The 22,277-nt window shown below is 40.7% G+C and overlaps 1 protein-coding gene across 2 annotated transcripts in view; it reads left to right on the forward strand.

Annotated features, from left to right (window-relative positions):
- The window catches only part of SGSH (N-sulfoglucosamine sulfohydrolase), a 326,328-nt gene that overhangs the window by 151,323 nt on the left and 152,728 nt on the right, over window positions 1-22,277 (forward strand). For both annotated transcript variants that reach the window (XM_044068081.1, XM_044068082.1), the window contains one exon: window positions 8,777-8,882. In XM_044068081.1, the coding sequence (XP_043924016.1) occupies window positions 8,777-8,882 (106 nt within the window). The remainder of the gene's footprint in view (window positions 1-8,776; window positions 8,883-22,277) is intronic.

The following is a 22,277-nucleotide window of genomic DNA, read 5'->3' on the forward strand; positions in this document are numbered from 1 at the left end:
ATTACTTCCTTCCCTGCGGATGTTAAAGCTTAAGTATTAAATGTCCCTCTAGCTCATTCAAGCCTATAGCCCCTTTTCTGTTTACTTTCAGTTAACACCCATAACTTTTAGGTCTGGCTGTGACTTACCGGCTAATAATAAGCAGTATTAGAAAAGGTAAGGAGTTATTAAGAAAATGACACTAACATTGTTAGTCTAGGATGTCCTGCAGTGGTGAAATTAATCTTTGTTTGCCACGTCATGTTCTTATTTTCACGCATGAGAGACCTACATGCTGTTGCAGCATGTCATGTGAAGTGTCCTAATGGATACAAGGAAAATTCATTGTCAAGGTCCATTTATATCCCACTGTAATCCGGAGTTACTTGTACTTGTTTGTGTTTGTAATCATGAAAATAAGCAATATTTCCAGTATACTTGATGCTTCAAAACCCAAGTGACTTAGAAACTGTTGCATTGCATCAGGTAAAACCTTACATATTGTTGAAGAAAACTGTTGTTGATATTTGCACTGTAAATTGCACATCTTTAGAGATGTTCAGTGTTGTTTTTTTATACAATCGTGTAGGTTTTAATATTTTTGTAAATGTCTTAATAAACAGGCACTCAGGAATTTCTTGTTGTCATGTGAAAGCTTATGTACAGGTTGTGCAGTTTTCAAAGGTATGACAATTTGTGGAAGTGTAGCAAAAAAATATCATTTTGGGATTATGTGTATTATAATACATTATAGCACTTACGGAAAGACTGGATACACTGACTGTTGTCTCTGTAAAGAGTACTTAACTGATAACATTGCTGTTTGTACAGTTTTAATAGTGTTTTTGTTCAGAAAAGATTTATGGTTGTTTATCAAGTTGATTTTTCAGATAATGCTCTGGAATGCAAGGATGTGTGTAGGCCATTAGAGTTGTGACATTCCACACCAAATGACCTAGATAATGCTTTTGTTGAAGTTAAAAAAAAAAAAATTAGAATTTGGTTTTGGAAAAACTCCTGCAAAGAGTTAAATTATGATGTTAAGTTGTCCAATCTTGCTTTTGTTCTTGCTGGATGGGTTTGGAGCCAATCCTCGGCTCCGACTTTGCCACTTTCTGTAGTTCGAGAGCTGTTTACTGGCTCGAGGCTACCCCTTATCCCAGAATGCCCAGCGTCAGCTACGCAGATCTCGTTTGCCGCTTTAGCTGCGAGGTTGCGTCAATACTGCCTCAGGATTAGTATAACTTTTTTCTCGTTTAAAGTTAAATAATTTACTTGAAAAGTTAATAGTTTTTTCTCTGTTTATAGTAGTTTGTAAGTTTATTTAGTCGTAAACCCCTTATCTTGTTCTTTGTAGTGTTTTTGTGCTTTGTTGGCCGTCGCCCCTTAGTTGCTAGGCCTTCTGTTATTCCCTGAACTCGTTTAAGTTAGAGAGTTCTCTCCCCCCCCCCCCCCCCCTTAAGGACAGCCGTTTAAGTTAGAGGTTCTCCTTTAAGGTTTTTATCAATATAATTTTTTATTATTGTAGTGTGTCTTTTTGTGGTACTTCCTTCCTTTTTTTCTCAAAATGTCCAAGGAAGTTAAAACCTCAGGGTTTAAAAAGTGTGACTCATGCTGTCAGAAGATGTCCCTGACAGATGGGCACACTAGTTGTGTGTACTGCATGGAGGCTGTGCACCTGCAGCACTCTTGCTCTATTTGTCATGCCTTTAGTCCAAAGGTCCTGCAAGAGTGTAAAAACAGGCTAATCCTCCGTGGATTGTTGAAACAGGATTCTACGGCTAAAGCATCTCAGCTAGTGAAATCTTTGAAGTCAGTCAAGCCTTCGGCTCCATGTTCGGAACCGACCTGTGAGATTGACAGACTAAGTGTGTCAGTGCCCTCTAGCACAGCAAGACTATTCCTCCGTCAGATCCAACTGTTGCCTCGGAGCCATAAATGAACTAGGTCTCCTTCATTGGAGCCGATTTGCTCAGTGCCACAATCACCCTTACTTCAGAGCACAGCCAGTCACTGCTTATCTTACCACTCCTCTCGATCTTCAAGGTTATCGGATCAGGACGTGGAAAGAGTGGTCAGTAGGTTGCTGAAGTCATAGGCCATTTCAAAATTGCTTTCAAGCCCACCTCAACAGGCCTTGGCTCCACCCGCTTTGATATCTATTCCTCCTCCGACTATGCTTAGTTCAGAGCCGGAGTCCATGGACATTCTGATAGTGGTTTCTTTGGCTCCGATGTTGGGTTTGATTACCTTGGTTCTTCCTTCCATCGAGGTTTCTGGGCGCCAAAGCTCTCTTGTCAGCTCTGAGGGGGGAAGTGGCATCGGGCCCTTGTCCAAACCCGCTCTCCCTCTTGGAGCGTCGGCTCAGTTGAGCTCGGCTCCCACATCGGCCTTGGAGCCGTCGCCCTTGGTGCAGAGTGGGATTGCTGTCTCTTAAGAGCACTCTTTTTGTGTCGAGACCGTGAAACTTTTGAGGTCATGCAGAGAGAGTGATGTCCCCACAGACAGCCCCACTATCAGTCCCGTCGGCTCCATTCCCTTCGATGCCTGTGCCAACCTCTGCTCCTCCTCCAGCCCCAAAGCATAGGGAACCTATGCCCCAGGACACCCCAATGAGTGAACCCTCTTCCTGCAAAACCTCCCCAGAGCATTCTGAGCAGGCTTCCCAATAGAAAAAGTGCAAGAAGAAGCACCAAGACTCCCCTGAGTCTGTCACCTCGGATACAGACCTGGATGAATCTCTGTCACCTCGGATACAGACCTGGATGAATCGGAGATGTTCCCTCTGAAGGTGTTTCCTTTTCAGACATCCTCGAGATTCTTAGGCAGAATTGTAACTGGACTTCCCTAGCCCCCTCCGAGGATAAGTCTGCATACCTGGACGCATTTGGTTCCCGACCTTCCACCTCCTGGGTGTCTCCGCCTTTTGATCCACTCATGTCTGTAGTGTGTCGAAAGGCTTGGTCAGCTCCAGATTCCATGGAACCTGTCCCAAGGAGACCTAATAAATTTATCACAGCTCCCCAATTCAAACAATTCCTGACTAAAGGTATCCCAGTTGATGCCATGGTGGTAGCAAGTAATACTTATCTGCATATATAAAGACATTATTTTCCAGAATAAGCTCAAATAGCAGCATACATTTCATCACTTTATCTCTACTGACATTTCTTGCACATAAAATCTGTCTGTCTTTATATATGCAGATAAGTGTTATTTGCAGACAAAACAGGTGGCGATGGGAACGCCTTGTGTGAATTCCTACGCCAGTTTGGTCATGGCCCAATGGGAGAAGACATTCATCATGGATACAGAATATGTCGGGAGCATCAAATACTTTAAAAGATTTGTAGATGATGTCTTCCTCCTATGGGAGGGTAAGGAAGTTGACTTACGCTTATTCATTGAATATCTCAAACTACCACCTTTCTGAAATTTGAAGGCAAATGGTCTAGAACAAATATTGAATTTTTAGATGTCCTTGTTATGAGGGAAAACAATAATTTCACAACATCACTATATAGAAAGAGCTGTAGGAAGAAATGCTTACTTCATCGTACGAGTATGCACCCTAGACATATATACCAAAATATGGTTAATAACCAAGGACGGAGAATATCTAAACTAACTAGTGATGATACTAAATGTGAGTAAACTTTAGATACTCTGAGGAATTAACTTATTGTGAGGGGATACCCCAGGAAAGAAAGTGACGTTTTAAAGGATCCAGTGGTGATAGAAAAGGGAAGGGGAGACCTCACTTTAAGAAAAAGAATGTTAATGCAACTGAATCAACACAAGTGATGAGGTATACTAACTCAGCTAATGCACATATTAGGCTGAACATACCCTATTTGAATAACAACAGGACTATATGCAAGATAATAAATAGCAACTGGACCATTTTGACCACAAATGATGAAATTCGAACTCTGGTTGGTCCCAAATCTAGATATAGTTATTGAAATAGTAAGTCTCTGAAAAGACTACTCTGTTATGAAGAAAATAAGGGGAATAGGGTAACGTCAAATAGGCAAGGCACCTTCCCATGCAGAAACTGTAATCAATGTTCATATATGCTATCCTCTAATATCTTTATACATCCTGACAGCAATAAGACTTAAACGTTCAGACATTAAGCTGACTGCAAGTCCAGAAATCTTGTTTATTTAGCTAGTTGCATGAAATGTACCAGCTTCTATATAGGAAAAACAAACAGGACATTGAGAGAGAGAGAGTGAGAGAGCATGTTTATGCTATTAATCGTGAGGATGAAACCAATGCACTAGCCAAACGTGTATTAAATCTTGATTTAAGCCACAAATTCAGATTTATGGTGGTAGAGTTGATTGGAAGAAATAAGAGGGTAGGGAATATAAAGAATCATACAGAGAAGCAAGAAATAAAATGGATAATTAGGTTGCAGTCAGACAGAGGGAAAGGTTTGAATGATAAGGTTTCCATCAAACCATTCTTGAGGGATAGACCACTGAAACATTAAAAAGGAAATGATAGACTGTCTTTATGGATATGGATATTTATCTATATCTGTGATTTCATAAGTATTTTTTATATGTGTGTGTGTATATATATATATATATATATATATATATATATATTACATATATTTTCCTTATGTAAAATCTGATATGTATTCAGAATGCTTATATGTGATTTTTATGTACATTGATTCATGTATACATATGAATAGGAAGTTTCTAAACCAATAGTAATATGTATTATTTATTCATTTATTATTTTTATGGTGAAATGCATTCTTGTAGGGTTGGGAGGGTGGCTTAATGGTTAAGGTGTTTGCCTTACAAACACAAGGTGCAGGGTTTGAGTCTCACAAGGGATAATTGGCTAGGCTTAAAATGGCTCGCAAGGGCAGTTAGCTTAGTATGAACCTATGATTGTGGTGTGTGTATATATATATGTATGTATGTATATATATATATATATATATATATATATATATGCATATATTTAGATTTGTATAAATTATACTGTTTTTAAACACTATTTCTATAATAATTTTCTATTTATACTGCCTTGTATATTGGTTATGGCTAAGAAGTGTTTTTAGATGTGATATGTGCATGCATTTAGTGCCATCTAGTGGCTAACATTGATATGGATAGAAACTTTCACTATGTTTATTTTTGGCACCGTTTTTGGAATTTAAATGCTTAGGCAATGTTATTTGATATACGTCTGATAAAGGGTTTCGATGTAACCCAAAAGCGCCTACTACTTTGACTGTTTTATTTCAATAAAATGAACTGAAACCCTGAAAATCAAAAACTTTTGGAGCCGTGGTGGTACTTGGTGATTTGTTTGAAACCTTTCTTTTTGCCTTCCTGCATAGCAAGCCATAACTACAGAGCCTGAGTACTAGATATTGTAGGGTGTGGTTGCAAACTACAATGGATATCCTTTCTTACTCCCTTAGGGAATCACACGGGCCCCAAAGGATCAGGTTCACTTCCTTCAGTTTCAGACTTGCTACTTTAGGGAGTCATGCAGCCATTGCCTGCAGATCAGTGAGAAAAAGGGTTTATTCTCTTTGTGGAAGATTGTCAGTCCGTATATATCTAATTAATCACTGTAGCTGATCTGATGATCTGATTACTATACAGTGATTGTTTGATCTGATTAGTATACATTGATTAACTCTCTCTCTCTCTCTCTCTCTCTATATATATATATATATATATATATATATATATATATATGGATTGAAAGTCTTCCAGACAGAGAATTTTCTTACACTGTTTTGCTTTTGGACCCACTATACTTGTTTAGTGGGTTGTTTGAGACTTTGGGGATAACTTGATTTTTAAAAGGGTTTATTCAAGACTTTTTACCGTAGCCAGGAAGGAGAACACCCGGAGACCCATTCTAGATCTACTCAGACTAAACACTGTTATGTAGATTCCAAAATTCAAAATGTTGACAATTGAAACTATTCCCTCTTCTTACCCCTCATGTCTTTTTGGTCATTCTAGGTATAAAAGATTCTTAACTGTATATTCCCATATCATGAGTATCACAGATCCTTTTTAAGATTTCTTGTTTTGGGATTGTATTATCACTTTACTTCTTTGCCCTTTGGGGTATTTGCTGCTACAAGAGTCTTTACCAAATGCCTTGCTCCAATAATAGCTTACTGCAGACTTAAAAGCATACACATTTTTTCTTACCTAGGCAACTTGCTTGTGCTCAACCTGAACCACTGAAGAAGGCTTAACAGCATTAAGGTCCACAATGACTAGTTTCTACCTCTTGGGATTTGTCCTGAACGTCATTCATGCGTCCGACTTGCAGACAAGTTTTCCTGGGATATCTTTTAGACACCAGCCTGATGAATGACTTTTGTTTCCCAGAAAAGATGCAAACCTATTATCAGTGCTACGTCATTCTTTTGTTTTTCTAGACAATGTCCAGAGCAAGAGAGTATATAAGAGGTCTTGCTTTCAAGGCTTCTTCCGTGCTTAAGATTCATGTCTGACTTCATGTGAGAAGATATACGATATTTCCTCGAGTCTGTTTGGGCCCAGCACTCTCACCATCTATGTCACCCAGTTCCAGTTCTCAGTTTTTTAAAGAAAGAACTCCTTCAGTAGTCAGTCAAGTTCTTTCCAATGTTTGCGTGCCCTTTTCTCCTTCCAGCCCCTCTTACAAAGTGGTCACAGATGTTTCAGATTTTGTGGTGCTTTTGGAATTTGGCAACCACAGCATATGCATAAATACATCAACCTGAAAGGGATGACTTCTGTAATGTATCCCTTTTGCAGGCTGGCCACGATTGCCTGGGACTTGGCTATTTATTACAACTTATTCCTTCAGACAACTTGCATCCTTTCATGTGTGAGAATACAGTGGCAGACTCCCTGAGCAGATCCAGGACAGACTCTCACAAGGAGAGGCTGCACTGGGAAGATTTTCTGTAACTATTCCACTACAAGGGAATCTCTCTCAAGTAGATTTGTTTGCACCCAGCTCCACAGACCACTGAAACAGCTCTGCTACTGGACACTTTGTAAAAAGGTGTGGAAAGACTGATGCCTTTTCAGTCCGTTGACAGGGATGTTCCTTATCTTTCCCACCTTTTTCTCATTTCTAAAACACTTACTGATGATGTTATTGGTGACTTCCTTTTTAGCCTAGACAACTCTGTTTCTCCCTTTTTGATGAAACTGGAAAATGACAATCACCAGAAAATTCCTGATAGAGTGGACATGCTGACATAGGACAAGGTATCTCTGATTCATGAAAGTATCCTGTTACTGAACTTAACTGTCTGGGTGATTAGACATTTCCTTTCAGGCAACTTTTTTTCTGAGAAAGTGCAACAAGTATTTAAGGAGGCAAGAAAACCTTGCTTATCTTATTTAGCCAAATGGAAAATGTTTTATTTTAAGTGCAAAAACAGAGGATAGTGTCCATCTTGAGAGGAGGCACCCTCTGTTCTTTTAGTACCCGTGTGAATTGATCACTTCTGGCCTGGGGTACACTTCAGTAAAGGTGTGCCCTTTGGCCATGTCACCTTGCTAGTCACTAGAACCCTACTTCTCTTTTTCAGGTCAAATTGTGTAAAAAGGGTGTTTTGTATATTAGCCCACCAATAATGAAGGTGTCCCCTTCTTGAAATTTGAGTTTTGTTTTGGAAAAGTTAACTCACTCTCCCTTTAAACCTTTCAGTCAGTTGGAAAAGTTAACTCACTCTCCCTTTAAACCTTCCAGTCAACTCTTCTATAACATTTTTAGCTTTGAAGAAAATTACTGGTAGCTTTAGCTGGAAGATCATCTGGATAAAAGTAATCAGGTTTATATTTTAAGATGAAGGGAAAAAAAGGGACAGCCTGTTTCCAAACAAACTACTTCCAGGTGGCTTCCCCTTTTTCCACTCAGTTCTGCTATCAGACTGTGGCAAAAATCTTCCTAAGAATGGAAAGGCTTGTTCTACTAGGGTGGTTGCCATTTCTGCTTTTTTGTTGTTGTTGTTGAGAAAGATGGGATTCTACATCCATTTTGGAAACTTCAATCTGGTCCTGTTTACGTATTTACCAAAGATTGCAATTGAATATTTTTTCTTGAACTGGGGCTGGGTGTTCTATATTACATTCTGGACTCTGGTACAGCTCAAAGCTCTGTCCCTTCTTGAGCTTTGGCAGTCATTCCGTCTGTAATACTGCAGCAGTGATCTTAGGAAGGTTATAGTACTGTTGTGTAGGTAACTTACTATAATAGTCGATGCTTGAAAATATCACTATTGTAGAACAAATACCCTCCCTTCATCCCCCACATGATTTTTTCCCTGGCCAAGATGGGGTGTCATCTCTGTTTTTTTTTTCTCTTTAACAGGACAGAACTTGGAGCTGTAGACTTCAGCCTCCCATTTTAAGGGCAAGAAAGCTCTGAGATTTTGCATGTCCATACATCCGTGTTATACTGGCATATCTGCTTGTTCTAAGGGTGGATGTATGGTGCATGAGAGGAGGAACCTGACCTTTGTAGACTGGCTGGATGCATAGGTATTCTGAGAGATAGGTCCCATCTGTAAGAAGTACTGCAGCATTAGAACACCTGCTGTTAAGGTAAGTTAACTACTCAATAGTTGCTTTTGTTGCATACTTTGCATTAGAGGGAGCATTAATACAGGTTGCTGCATGCACACTGCTGCCATATATGAAGAGTGGCATGTAATTTTAAGTCTATTGTACAGATACTGTCTGTGTCTACTGTTAACGTATAGTTGCATGCATTTATGTCTTGTTTACATTTGTTACAGCACCAGAATGGAATGTATGGGTTACATCAAGATGTGCACCATTTTAACTCCTTTGACAATGTCCGGAGCCTGCCTCTCCTGCTCAGCCAATCAAATATCCGAACAGGTAAATTCAGGAAGTAGAATGCACGTATTTATGTATACCTAGGAAATGGAGGGAGGAAGGTGAACTTCTTATATGTGAGCTGCAACCTTCAAGACACCCTGTCAGAAAAAGTAGGATTCAGGTTTAGTCATGTAATGCAGAATGCATTTGTATAAGTTGGGTACCCATTCAGTGGTGTCTCTGTGTGTGTCTCTGTGTGTGCCTCTGTGTGTATCTCTGTGTGTGTGTCTGTGTGTGTCTTGTGTGTGTAAAATCCAAACCAAAGGGTAAAAAGGTCACACAGACAAACCATGCAATAGAAACTGCATGAAAAACCCAACCAAGCTAGAGTTTTCGCTGTGTCATACTGTAAATCTCCTCTATTAGAGGTACATAGGATATGTGCAAATGATCCCTTAAGAACATCAAGTGCTTCAGAATGCCCATGACTTTACTTCTAAGTCTTTATGGATATATTAAGGCCAATAAAGCCAAACCCCACTAGCTGTGGACATGCGTGTTTTGGCCTTTTTATTAACCTCATCAGCACAGCATAAGTGGATTGTTTGTCTATACTTCAGAAAAGCTATCACTTACATATATCCCATGGGCCTCCATTACAGGAGGTTTAAGGTATCACACAGTGAAAACTCTCTCTCTAATCAAGATACTTGACTGTTCAAAACATCAGTGACCAAAATATTGAACTGGTAATATCAAACTGTCAGAATATCGAATATTGTGGGTCAAAGGGATTTGTCCCTTTCTCCACAGAACTGTGATTACAGAGTTAGCATATGTAATTAGCAGCGGATGACAGTTGCAAAATGGCTTGTCCCCTTGCAGAAAGGCTGTTCTGTATTTTTTTCTGTAAAAGGATTTCTGAAGTTAAATGAAGTATAATTTTAGTTGGCAAATATGTTTCATGGGCACAGCAATGTACAGATGTTGCTAAGAAGTTGTGCTTAACATTTTGAGGCTAGTATACAAAATTCATCAGCGTTTGTCATTGAATTTTTTTTTGTGTGTTCGATATTCTGCTGGTTCGATGTTACCAGTTCAGTATTTAGTCACTGATATTTTAAATGGTCGAGTATCTGACATAGGCCCATATGTAAATGTTTTGAGTATATTCATATGGTTATATCTGGAAGTGCTGAATACACAATAAAATGGAACTCAAGTGACCAAGCATAAAAGAGTAGATGTACAAAACACTGAAAAACTACTGAGAGTGAGTTACAGAACAATGAATGCTTCTCTTTCACCACTGAGAAAGTCCTACATCCATAAACCTTGACCACAAAACTCAGAACAGACAGTGGCCCAGATTTAAAAAAAACATTTCAGTGTAACTTACAATGATGTAAACCTGCCCGTATTCAAAAAGACTTGCTATTGGTATCAGAGACTGACTTGCTCCAGTGAATACACTAGAGTAAGTCACTTTCACCGAGAGCAAGTCTTTTGGAATCTAGTTCCCATTGTAAGCTTGCTGTATAGTTAAGTCTTAGACCAGAGTTCGTCACTTACATATGAGTAAGGGAGTGTAGGGGGGCTTTGCCACCTGCACCAGCTTACATCTGTGCTAATCCTATCATTGCTCCTAATCCCAACCTTCACATTGCATTACATTACTATCTATAACAATACCACTAAACAAGAGAAACACACACATCCATAGCCCTTACTCTGCCCTAACCCACAAACACTCGCACATAATATACTACCTGATATATCATCGCCTTACACTTCTTCATACCAGCACCTGTTCAGTCAAACATTTAATGTGAAGTTGTTCAGTCTCGCCGTTCATTCTTTACTGATGGGTTCGGAGACGATCCCTCGGCTTCGATATGGCCAATTGCAAAGCTCAAGGTCTTCAAATAGCTTGAGGCCAAGTCCCTATCCCATGATGCACCTGCAAATTACCTCAGATCTAGTTTGCTGCTGCAATGGATCGGAGGTTCTGAATTAGCTCGGGCCAGATAAGAGAATTTTTTTCATTAATATACCTATAAAAGTTTTTCATAGTTAGTATAGTTAGTAAGGTTTGTTTATAAAGCTCTTATAGCTTTTAGAGTGTTGTGCCCTCCCCTTTTCTTGTTTTCATATTTTTCTAGTTTGCCTCATTTAGGCCTGCTTAGTTGTAGTTCTTTAGGTGTGGTCTGTCTAGCCTTCAGGTTTTTTTGTAAGGCTCAGTACAGTAATCCTTGTTTACCTAGATAAGCTTATTGCTTTTTCTTTTTTTCAGCTTTCTGTGCTATTTAGTGACCTTTGTTGCATTCTTAGGTAGTTGTAGTTTTTAGATTCTGTGTGTTCTGTCTAGCATTTGTATTAGATAAGGCTTAGTCATTTACTGTCTAAATTTACAGTGTACTATATTCATTTAGATAAGATTTATTTCTCAGCAGCGATCTTTGTTGGCATAGTCTGCTTGTGTGATAATCACATTCTGTGTGTGTGTTTTAGCCTGTTTTTATTAAAGCTTACTTGCTATTTTGTTCTATTGTGTGAAAATTTACTGTTCTTGTTTTTTTGCGCAATAGCAATAAATATTTTCTATTTTTATTATGACAGATCAAGACAAGCATCCCAAATCTGGGTTCAGAAAGTGCCCTAAGTGTGGCCAGAAAATGTCAGTTACAGACAGCCATGTCAACTGTGTTTATTGTCTAGGGGCTCTGCATTTGCCAAACAGTTGTGCCATTTGTCATTCCTCCTCTAGGGTCCTGCAGGAAAAGACGAGGAAACCAATTGATAAAGGCTTGTTGAAGCCTTCATTTCAGGAAGCTTCGAGTGACCAGGATGGTTCCAGTCTGCCTTCAAAGTCTTCCAAGACTTCGGACTCAAAAAAATCAAAGAAGTCATCGACTTTGGCTCCACTGCCCTCAGAGCTGACAGTCTTTTCCTTTTGGAGCTGGTCCCCAGCCTTGGAACTGGTCTCCAAAGCTCCAAAGAGTCCTATTCTCCATTCGGTACCACCTTCGGTAAGATCGTCTCGATCATCTATCAGCCTCTCGGATCTGGACTTGGATCGTGTAGTACTGAAGCTGTTGTCAGCACCCAACAATGTTATTGGCTTCGACCCAAATGGCTTTGGAGCCGAATACCATTGCACAGACTATTACTATTCCTCCTCTGAACCATGCTGGTCCTTTGGAGCCAGAGGAGGCAGACCTGATGTTAGTGGAACCCTCGGAACCAATGCCTGCTCCAGTGTCTTTGGCTCCGTGTACTCTGACGTCCTCGGTGCCAATCATGGACTCTAGGAGCCGACACTGTCTGGTCGGGTCCGGGGAAGACAGTCGAACCAACTTTGCCTCTTTGGGCTCCTACCTCTGGCTCTGAACCCTCTGTCCCGGTGCCGGCAGTTTCCTCAGAACTGTTGGCTCCTTTGGGTTGGAGCAGAGGTGCTTTCGATGCCATGAGGAGAGTCATGTCTCTCAAGACATCCTTGACCTCAGGTCTGCCCTCCTCCTCCCCAGAAGTGCTCGTGTCTGCTTCTACATCACGTCCTCACCAAGCGTAGAGACCCAGAGCCTCAGGAAGCCCCAATGAGTGGCCCCTGCTCTTCCAAGACCTCACCAGAAGCCCCCACTGTTGAGGTTCCCAGGAAGAGATTCTGCAAGAGGAATCAACTAGACTCCCCGCAGGAGTCTCTCACATCGGATACTGACTTAGATGAGTCAGAAGGGTCCCCACGGTCCCCCTCTGAGGATATCTCATTCGCTGAGATGCTTGAGATCCTTAGGCAGAGGGGCGACTGGCAGTCCAAAAGCCCTACTGAGGATGAGTCCGTTCTTCTGAAGGCTTTCGGGTCTCAGCCCTCCATCTCTTGGTTGACTCCGCCCTTCAATGAGCTGATGCAGCTGGTCTCATGAAGGGCGTGTGAGTCTCCGGATTCTATGGAACCTGTCCCCAGGTGGCCTAATAAATTTATCTCGGCCCCAGTTGACAAAACATTTTTAACTAAAGGTGTTCTGGTTGATGCCATGGTGGTGGTGGCAGCCACCAAGAAGGAAATGTCCGAGACTTCCTCGTCTATCCATCCTCCTAACAGAGACTCCAGGATTATGGATAGATATGGGAAGCGCATGTTCAGTTCGGAAAACCTTTGCTCTCTGTTCGCTGAACTACTTAACCCATTTTACTAGGTTGCAAAGAGATCTCCGTAAGGAGTTGGGAGATGCTCTTCAGGGTTCAGTAGTTGCAGCGGCTTCCGACAAAGTTACTGCCCAGCTTTATACCCTAAATTCCATTATCAACTCATCCATGTGCCTCCTATCTTATGCAGCTGATGGAACGAGTAGGGAGCGAGTACAGGAAGTGCTCTTCGAAGACATTCCTGGATGTGCTTGTGTTCCTTCGCGGAACCTTTCAAGTCTTCCTTCGTGAACACTCCCTTTGATGGCTCGTCTCTTTTTGGGCTTAAAGTGAAGGAAACCTTAAACAGGTGTGAACAGGATGGAAAGACGCTGCCGTCAGCGTCCATTTTTCCACCCCTACTGGACCATACCCTAAAGGTCAAAGGGGAGGAAAAATGTGGTTCCAAAAAGCCCGAGGAGCCTTTCAGGACACACGTGGTGAACCCCCCCCCTCCAGGGGCAGAGGAGAGGGTAATAATGGAAGATGCCACCCTCGCAGCAGAGGGGGTCCGCAACACCAGGGTGACAGAAATCATTTCACTGGGACACCCTACCAGCACTCCAGAGAGGAGACCCGACTGTCCTGCTCTGGAGTCAGTCGGGGGTTGCTTATCTTTGTACCCAGAAGCCTAGCTCAAAATAACAAATGACAATTGGGTACAAAGTATCATTTCCAGAGGATATTTCATCCCATTCGACACACCCCCTTCACCGACAAGAAGAATCCTGGACGTTCCACCCAGTTACAGGGAACAAGCAATAGTAGAGGTCCAGACGCTGCTAAGAAAAAGTCATCCAACCAGTCACAGGCAGACCAGACAGGATCTGGAACCCACTCAAGATTTTTTTTTGGTTCCAAAGAAAACAGTGGACTGGAGACCCATATTAGATCTCAGCAGACTGAACCAATACGTAAAGAAAGAGAAGTTTTGGATGGTCATGCTTCAGTCTATGCTTCTCTTCTTAGGGAAAGACAATTGGATGTGCTCAATAAATCTTGATGCGTACTACCACATAAAAATGGCCAGGCCATCCAGGGATCACCTGCACTTCCGGCTGGGAGCCAATCATTACCAGTTTCGTGCCCTGCCCTATGGTCTCACTACAGCCCCCAGAGTGTTCACCAAATGCATGGCAGTGGTTACGGCTCACCTGAGGTGTCTAGGATTCCAGGTGTTTCTGTACCTAGATGATTGGCTCCTTACCACCACCACCAGGCATCAACTCATTCAGTTAGGGAGTCCACTCTGTCACTCTGCAATCATCTGGGCATTACAATCGGCTCAGAAAAATCTGCCTTGTCACCATCGCAGCATATCGTTTTTATAGGGACAGAATTGGACACTGCCACCACCACTCTAAGACTTCCAATAGAAAGAGTCTCTTTTCTTCATCAACAGGTCAGCATCCTGATATCCAAGGACAAAGGACCAGCATCAGAAGTTCTGAAAGTATTAGGCATGATGGCAGCAGCAATTCTAGCCATACCACTTGCTCGTATGCACATGCAAATACTTCAATGGCTATTGTTCACTCAATGGTCTTACCAGGAGCTCCCCATGAATCACGCAATAATGATCACAAATTCCTACAAGAAGGACCTTCAGTGGTGGTTGACCTCACTTCATGTCACAGTAGGACACCCATTTGTGCTACCCCCTCCAGCGGCCACAGTGACCATGGACACTTCCCTGATAGGGTGGGGGGCATTTTCAGGAAAAGACACATGGACCGATGAACAGATGCATCTGCATATCACTGTCCAGGAGATGAGACCAGTACTTTTGGCATTACAGTACTTTCGGGACTCTCTCCCTCTGGGTACGATTGTGATTCAGACAGACATGTTGGTGATCTGGTACTTGAACAAACAAGGAGGAACCAGGTCTTACCCCCTTTGCCAAGAGACTCTCAGAGTTTGGCAGTGGACTGTTTCCACCCAGTGCGTTCTGTTGGCAACGCACATCCCGGGGAGATCCAGCGTGATAGCAGACAAACTGAGCAGGACATTTTTGTTGCCCCACGAGTGGTCCCTCAAGAAAGAAATTGAGGACAGGATTTTCTGCAGGTGGGGCCAGTCTTGCTGTGACCTTTTTGCCAGTCACATAAACATGAAATGCAGAAGCTACTTTGCCCTCATTCCCCCTCTGGGAGAAGCCCCAAGGGACGCACTTGTGCACGATTGGCCTCCGGGTCTCCTCTATGCATTTCCACCAATCCCGTTGATACCCAAGGTTCTACAGAAAGAAAAATCCCTGGGAAGGACCATCATTCTTATAGCCCCTCATTGGCCTCGTCAGATTTGGTTCCCCTTCCTTCAACTTCATCTTTTGGAGGATCCTTGGATCCTGGACCCAGTTCCAGACCATCTGACACACCCGTCAGGGGGACCTTCATCCTTCCCTGCAGTCCCTGAAGCTGACAGCTTGGCTGCTCCAGTTCCCATCATAGCCAGGTTCCTTAACCTTTCCAATGAGACAAAACAGATCCTTTTGTCCTCTCACAAGTCTTCTACCAGAAAGCTGTATCTGAGCAAATGGAAAAAAATGTTTTATATGGGCCTCAAAAAATAATATTGATCCTTACCAAGGCCCTATGACTTCCATCTTAGAATTCTTGACTCTGATTTTCAACAAAGGAGCTGCAGCAGCAACAGTTTGGGGTTCATTTGGCTGCTATTTCTAATTTTCATCTTGGATTTGAAGGTTTGAATATCATGTCTCACAAGTTATCCAAAGCATTTTTCAAAGAGACTTTTCATATTAGACCTCCTGTGAAATCTGCCTATTCTCCATGGAATCTAAATTTCATGCTTTCATGTATAATTCTCCCGCCATTTGAGCCAGCTTCATCTTGTGATCTCATATTTTTGTCTTGGAAAACCATCTTTCTGGTAGGTATTACTTCTGCCCGCTGAGTGTCGGTGCTTCAGGCCTTATCCATCAAGCCTCCCTATTTGATATTTCATGCTGACAGAGTATCACTTAGAACAAATCCCTCATTCTTGCCCAAAGTTTGCACTGAAACCAATCTCAACCAAGGTATTGATTTGCCAGTTTTCTTCCCCAATCATTCTAACTGTTTAGAGTATATGCTGCACAAACTAGATGTTCACAGACAGCTCCGATTCTGTTTGGATAGAACAAAAGATTTCAGGAAATCAGACCAGCTTTCTGTTTTATTTTCAGACTCCAGGAAAGGAAGATCAGTGGCTAAAACAACTCTGTCTATATGGTTATTGGATTGTATCACCTTTGTTTATTCTGCTGCCAATATACCTTTGCAACACAAGATTAAAGCTCACTCAACCAGAGCAGTCTCTACATAATCTGCCTTTTCTGGCAGACTTCCTATTGATAATAGTTTTGCAGCAGCCATTTGGTCAAAACCTCATACCTTTATCACTCATTACAAAGTTGATAAGGCCTCCAGGGACAGGGCCTTCTTTTGGATCCACGGTCCTGATAAATATACTCCCATGAGCCACGCGAGATTGATGGTGCTTGGGGCGCTACCGATCAGTAAAGAATGAACAGCGAGATTGAACAACTTCACATAAAGTAGTTATGTACTTACCATAACATTCCCTGTGAGTTGTTCATCTCGCCTTCATTCTTATGTCCCTCCCTCCTACCCCCTCCTGGGCTGATAGATGACCGAGATGCTGGTTCCATCCTTGTTACTCAAACCTCTCTTCTTTTTCTCTAGAAATGTAAGGATGACCTATCATGTTAGTGTACGCAGCAAACAAGATCTGAGGTAATTCACAGGTGCGTCATGGGATATGGACTTGGACTTGACATATTTGAAGACCTCAAGCTTTGCAATTGGCCGTATTGGAGCCGAGGGATCGGCTCCGAACCCATCAGTAAAGAATGAAGGTGAGATGAACAACTCACATGGAATGTTATGGTAAGCACATAACTTCTTTTTTTCCAGCATACTCCTTTATTCCTCCACTATATAAAACTTTAATGTAACCATATTGTATTTACATAACTGAACATTTGCTCATATGTGCAGTTGCCCTTTTTGTTTTCAAACTGTTCTACCAGATAACATTTTGATTGCACCCATATTTATATGTGTATAATTTTGAATATATGTGTATACATCCATGTTTGTGTATGTATGTATATAATGTATATATATATATATATATATATATATATATATATATATAAAATGTATATATATATATATATATATATATATATATATATATATATATATATATATATGTGTGTGTGTGTGTGTGTATATATATATATATATATATATATATATGTATATATATATATAAGTGTGTGTGTGTGTCTAATTATAGATATATATATATATATATATATATATATATATATATATATATATAGAGAGAGAGAGATGACATAGATATATACATATATATATATATATATATATCTATATATATATATCTATATATATATATATGGGTCTACTTTGTTTCGTCGAAAACAAATTTGATCGAAATTCACTTGACTTGAGCACACTTGACAGAAATCCTGGCACCATAAACCATTTTGTTTGTTATTTTGGTCTGAAGAAGCAACCAGGAAAGTTTGCGAAAGCGCTTACCTCCATAATAAACATCTTTGGTTTTTACATCAATACTGCTTTCTCCATTGGTTTTTGGTGCCAGGATTTTACTTACTTGGTTTGGATTCTTTTTGTGTATTTTTTCCTGCACCTTTTTCAACTGGGTTCTCTCTGCTTTATTGTTAACACTTGACAGAAAGCTCACTTCACTGAAAACTCATTTGGTCGAAACTCATTTCATCGAAAGTTATATGTGGCCTTTTCCCCACTGTAGTGCGATCCTGGAGTTGACTTCCACGGTATTGCAGTGGTAGCGTTGTTGTCTCACAGCAAGAGCTTCTCCCGTTCGACTCTCGGCTTGGGTTGGGAGTGCCTTCTGTGTGGAGTCTGCATGTCCTCCCCATGGTCGAGTGGGCATTCGAAAGACATGCGTTGAATGGGCATGCCTTCATTGAAGGTTGGGCATTGGGCTGGCAATTCGACACCATAAAAAACAACTGCCAATCATTAGTGGACCGGAGTTCCTCTATGGCAACCCCTAACCGAGAAAAGCCGAAAGACCAACAACAGCAACAGCAAAAAAGTGCGATTCTGGAGTTGGAATATAAAGTAAGGGGGCGGGGCACAGCCCCCCACCTATTTGAAATGTCTTAAACCATAGACATGTATATTGACAAGTGCAATGAACAACGCTTTCCACAAGACAATATAAACTCAAACTGTGTAGGGGCCTACACCCCCCCACACACTCTTACTTTATATTCTAACTCCAGGATTGCACTACAGTGGAGTAAAGGCCATATATTGCTTTTAACAAAATGAGTTTCGACCAAATGAGTTTTCAGTGAAGTGAGCTTTCAGTCAAGTGTGCTTAGTGAAGTCAGTTTCGACCAAACAATGTAGCCCCACATATATAATATATATATATATATATATATATATATATATATATATATATATATATATATATTTATATATAAAAAATGTACGCATACAGATATACATTGCATGGTTTGCTACAGCTAGTTTTGTCACAAATTCTGGTTTTGCAATATTTTAAAATACATTTCATTATGTGGCTTGTGGACATGTTGTGCCGCATGTTGCTTTACTCAAAAAAACTGGATAGTATACTAAAAAAAATGCTTTTCTGATGCTTAAGTGCAACTTGTTAGTGTTTTATGGGTATTAATATCATAAATGTCTGTTTTGGATTATTCTTAACAATATTGTCTGTGCCTGATAAAAGGCTAATTTCTCATTATTCACCATTACTGAACAGCACTCATCATTCAAAATTCAGAACAGTGTTACTTCTCAGTTATACAGTTCACAAAGCTATCTCCAAGTGTGAAATAGAATCACATATTCTTATTGATTATATTTGTCTGTAACTTGAAGGAACTCTGTCAAAGATTATTTCTTCTTTAGTCTTTTACTCTTGTCATATTTTCCTTTTTACTGGAATGTCAGTACTAGACTTCCTGAGAGCATTCAATGCTCAGTTTATACCACTCACAGGGTAATGTCATTGTTATCTTCCCACTGCCATCTATTTTAGCAGAGCTTCCTAAGATTGTTTTGAATCTCCTAGGCTAAAAACAGTGTGCGCTTTGTTCTGAAGGTGTTTTGAGTATGCATAGGTTCATATGCTGCAGCCTTTTTGTAAGTCTGCTTTTTTATCCCTTCCCTTTGCTGTTAAACTTTTGTCATTCCACTCTTGCCTGGTTCCAGGATTACCTTACTGGATGCCAACAAGCTGTCTCTTGACAACAGACATCACCCCTTCTACCAGTGATTCTAGGTGTCCCTCAAGGCTCAGTCTTAGGCCCACTTGTTTTCAATATTTACAAACAATCTCTACATCTCTACCCCACAAGCCTTTCTCATCCAATACACCGATGACTCAACAGTAATGAATCTGTGCTGCTTCCTTAATCCAAGAACTTCAAAATTTGACACAACAGTCCTCTCTAGCAGTTGAGACTTGGCTTACAAACTCAGCTAATTTTAAACCCTCCAAAAAACAAACATAATTTTCCAACCCACTAAATCAGCCTCACCCAACAACACTTTTAACATTGTATCACTAAATAACACCATCATCTCCCCATCACCTCACACAAAACTACTAGGAGCTGAAATTGACTGCAACTTAAAATTTGATATTCACATTTCCAAACAGTAAAAAAAGTACACAAAAAACTTGGAATGCTGTACAGAAATAAACACTACTTCACTAAAAATACTAAAGCTACCATTGCCCAATCTCACTTAATCTCCACACTGCTGTATGCAGCTCCCATACTCACAAATCTAAGAAAATCAGAGCGAACAAAACTTGAATCCTGTTATAAGAAAATTGCCAGATATGTTACAAACCTACCAGCTAGATTGCACCATTGTTTAGCATTTAAGCAACTCAACTGGCTAGAGCTCCCCATCTCCACTACAACCAGCCAACCATGGCCCATAAAATCCTCTATGAACCTGAGAAAACACCTGCCCTATAGGTAATACTACAACCATGTGCCACTAACAGAACCCTTCGTTCCACTAACAGACATCACATTAAAATCAGTACAACCAAAAATCACGGAGGAGATATCTTCTTATCGAATTACATAGGAAAAATTTGGAATGCAGTACCAGAACACATTACAGCTGTTACATCACTAACTCAGTTTAAACCAAAGCCAAAAACCCACTTATTCAGTAAATGGCTTTGCCCTTGCTCTTCCCCAGACTAACCTCTCCCTCTCACTTTGCTATTGCCTTTGCCTAACTTACTGACTTAACTATCTCCCTTCATCTATTCTATTACCTATGCATGCTACGTTACATAATACTATACCACTGCAGGGTGGATGTCATATTTAATTACTAGGCATCTCAATTTGATTGTAAACTATATATAGTACTTTTTGTAAGGGCATATTGATATCCTTATTTACTTATATAGAACTATTTTTTTTTTTATTTTTATTTTTTTTATTTGTTAACCAGGAAAGTCTGACTTGGAACAAAGCCAATTTTCAGTGGAGGCCCAGGGAGAAACACTCCAGCTGCATGTCTTTGTAAACATGGTAGGTAACCAGAGCACCCAGAGAAAATCCACACAAACGCAGGGAGGACATGCAGACTCTGCACAGAAGGCATCCCAGCTGAGAATCGAATCAGAGAATCTCTTGCTGTGAGGTGACAATGCTACCACTGCACCACTGTGCTGTCCAAACTATTTAGCAATGTTAGGACTCTCCACTTATTTATAGAGTTGGTCAAAACCTATGGTGTTTAATCTCATCTTTAGTAAGCCACTATTTAGCCTTTTGTATAGCTATTTGTCCAATCTGTGTCTTGCCTAGCATTTTAAGTACTCTATCCTATGTTTACTATTCATATACTGTCTTTCTGATGTTTAAAGTGGAGCTTTTCTCCTTGGGCCTCTGCTGAAAAAGGACTTGTGTCCAGGCGGACTTTCCCGGTAAACAAATGTAAAATAATAATATATATATATTTTTTTAAGTTTGGTTGGGGGAATAGTATGGAAATAAAACAGAACATAAATCCATAATTGTTGTTGTTGTGTCTTTTGGCTTTTCCCGGTTAGGGGTCACCACAGCGGAACTCCGGTCCGCTAATGATTGGCAGTAGATTTTTATGTACTGAGTTGCCGGCCCTGACGCACAATCTCAACGAAGGTACGCTCATTCACGCATGTCTCCACACACAAGACGCTCTAGCTGAGAATCGAACAGGACAATGTCTTACTGGGAGGCGACAATGCTACCGCAGCACCATCACCACAGTACTAACATAAATCCATAATGCACAGTGCAAAATACTAGCACTGCTTCCACTAAAGACCTAAGGAGGGGGATTCATGAAGATACAGTGACATGTACATGTCACAGTATCTTTTTGTTATTCAGCAACCACCATAAATTGGTATTCTTGGTGCTCTGGCACATAGACATACAGCACCACCTCTGTGGCTGTGCTGAATGCTAATGACGCAGTCTGGGACAGAGGCACATAATGATTAGCTATGTGCTGTATCTCCCGATACAGCTTCCAGAAAGGCATCTACATGGCAAAAGATTTAAGAAATCATATTTCTTCATATTAAATTCCTTTCTGTCTGGCTTACTGAAAAGTATTGGTCAGGTGTGCTGCATCTTAATCTGGATTCTAATTGATCATCTTCCACCTTACTAGTCTGCATATTCGTCAGTCACCCTGCCTAGCATTTTCATGCTGTGTGACAGGACTTTGATACCTCTGTACTGTCTGCAGTTGTGAATATCCCATTTGTTCTTGTACAGTGGCACTAAATTTCTTATTCTCCAGTAATCTGGGAAGCACCCCCTCTCCATACCAGAATGAGTAGCTTAGGGACCTAGTTCTTCCTTACCGCACCCAACATCTTGAACATGTTTGCAATGACTTTATCTGAACCTGACAGTTTCCTTGATTTCCATTTCCTTAGTGCGTTTCTTACTTCTAGGGTGGGGTCTTTATCCAAGTTTATTATAAGCTTTGCATAGGCAGGCAGCACAACTCTTGTGCCATTTTTTTTTTCAGAAGCTTCTTGAGGTACTCTGTCTGTCTGCTTTTTGTGGTGTCTGTCTGTCTGCTTTTTGTGGTGTCTGTCATTGTCTTAAAGCCTGAAAGAGCTTCTTTGTGTCATCTGCTAAACCACTTTCCAGAA

Source organism: Protopterus annectens, chromosome 4.part0 (genome assembly GCF_019279795.1).
Source record: "Protopterus annectens isolate FY-2018-M chromosome 4.part0, PAN1.0, whole genome shotgun sequence".
Classification (NCBI taxonomy): Eukaryota; Metazoa; Chordata; order Ceratodontiformes; family Protopteridae; genus Protopterus; species Protopterus annectens.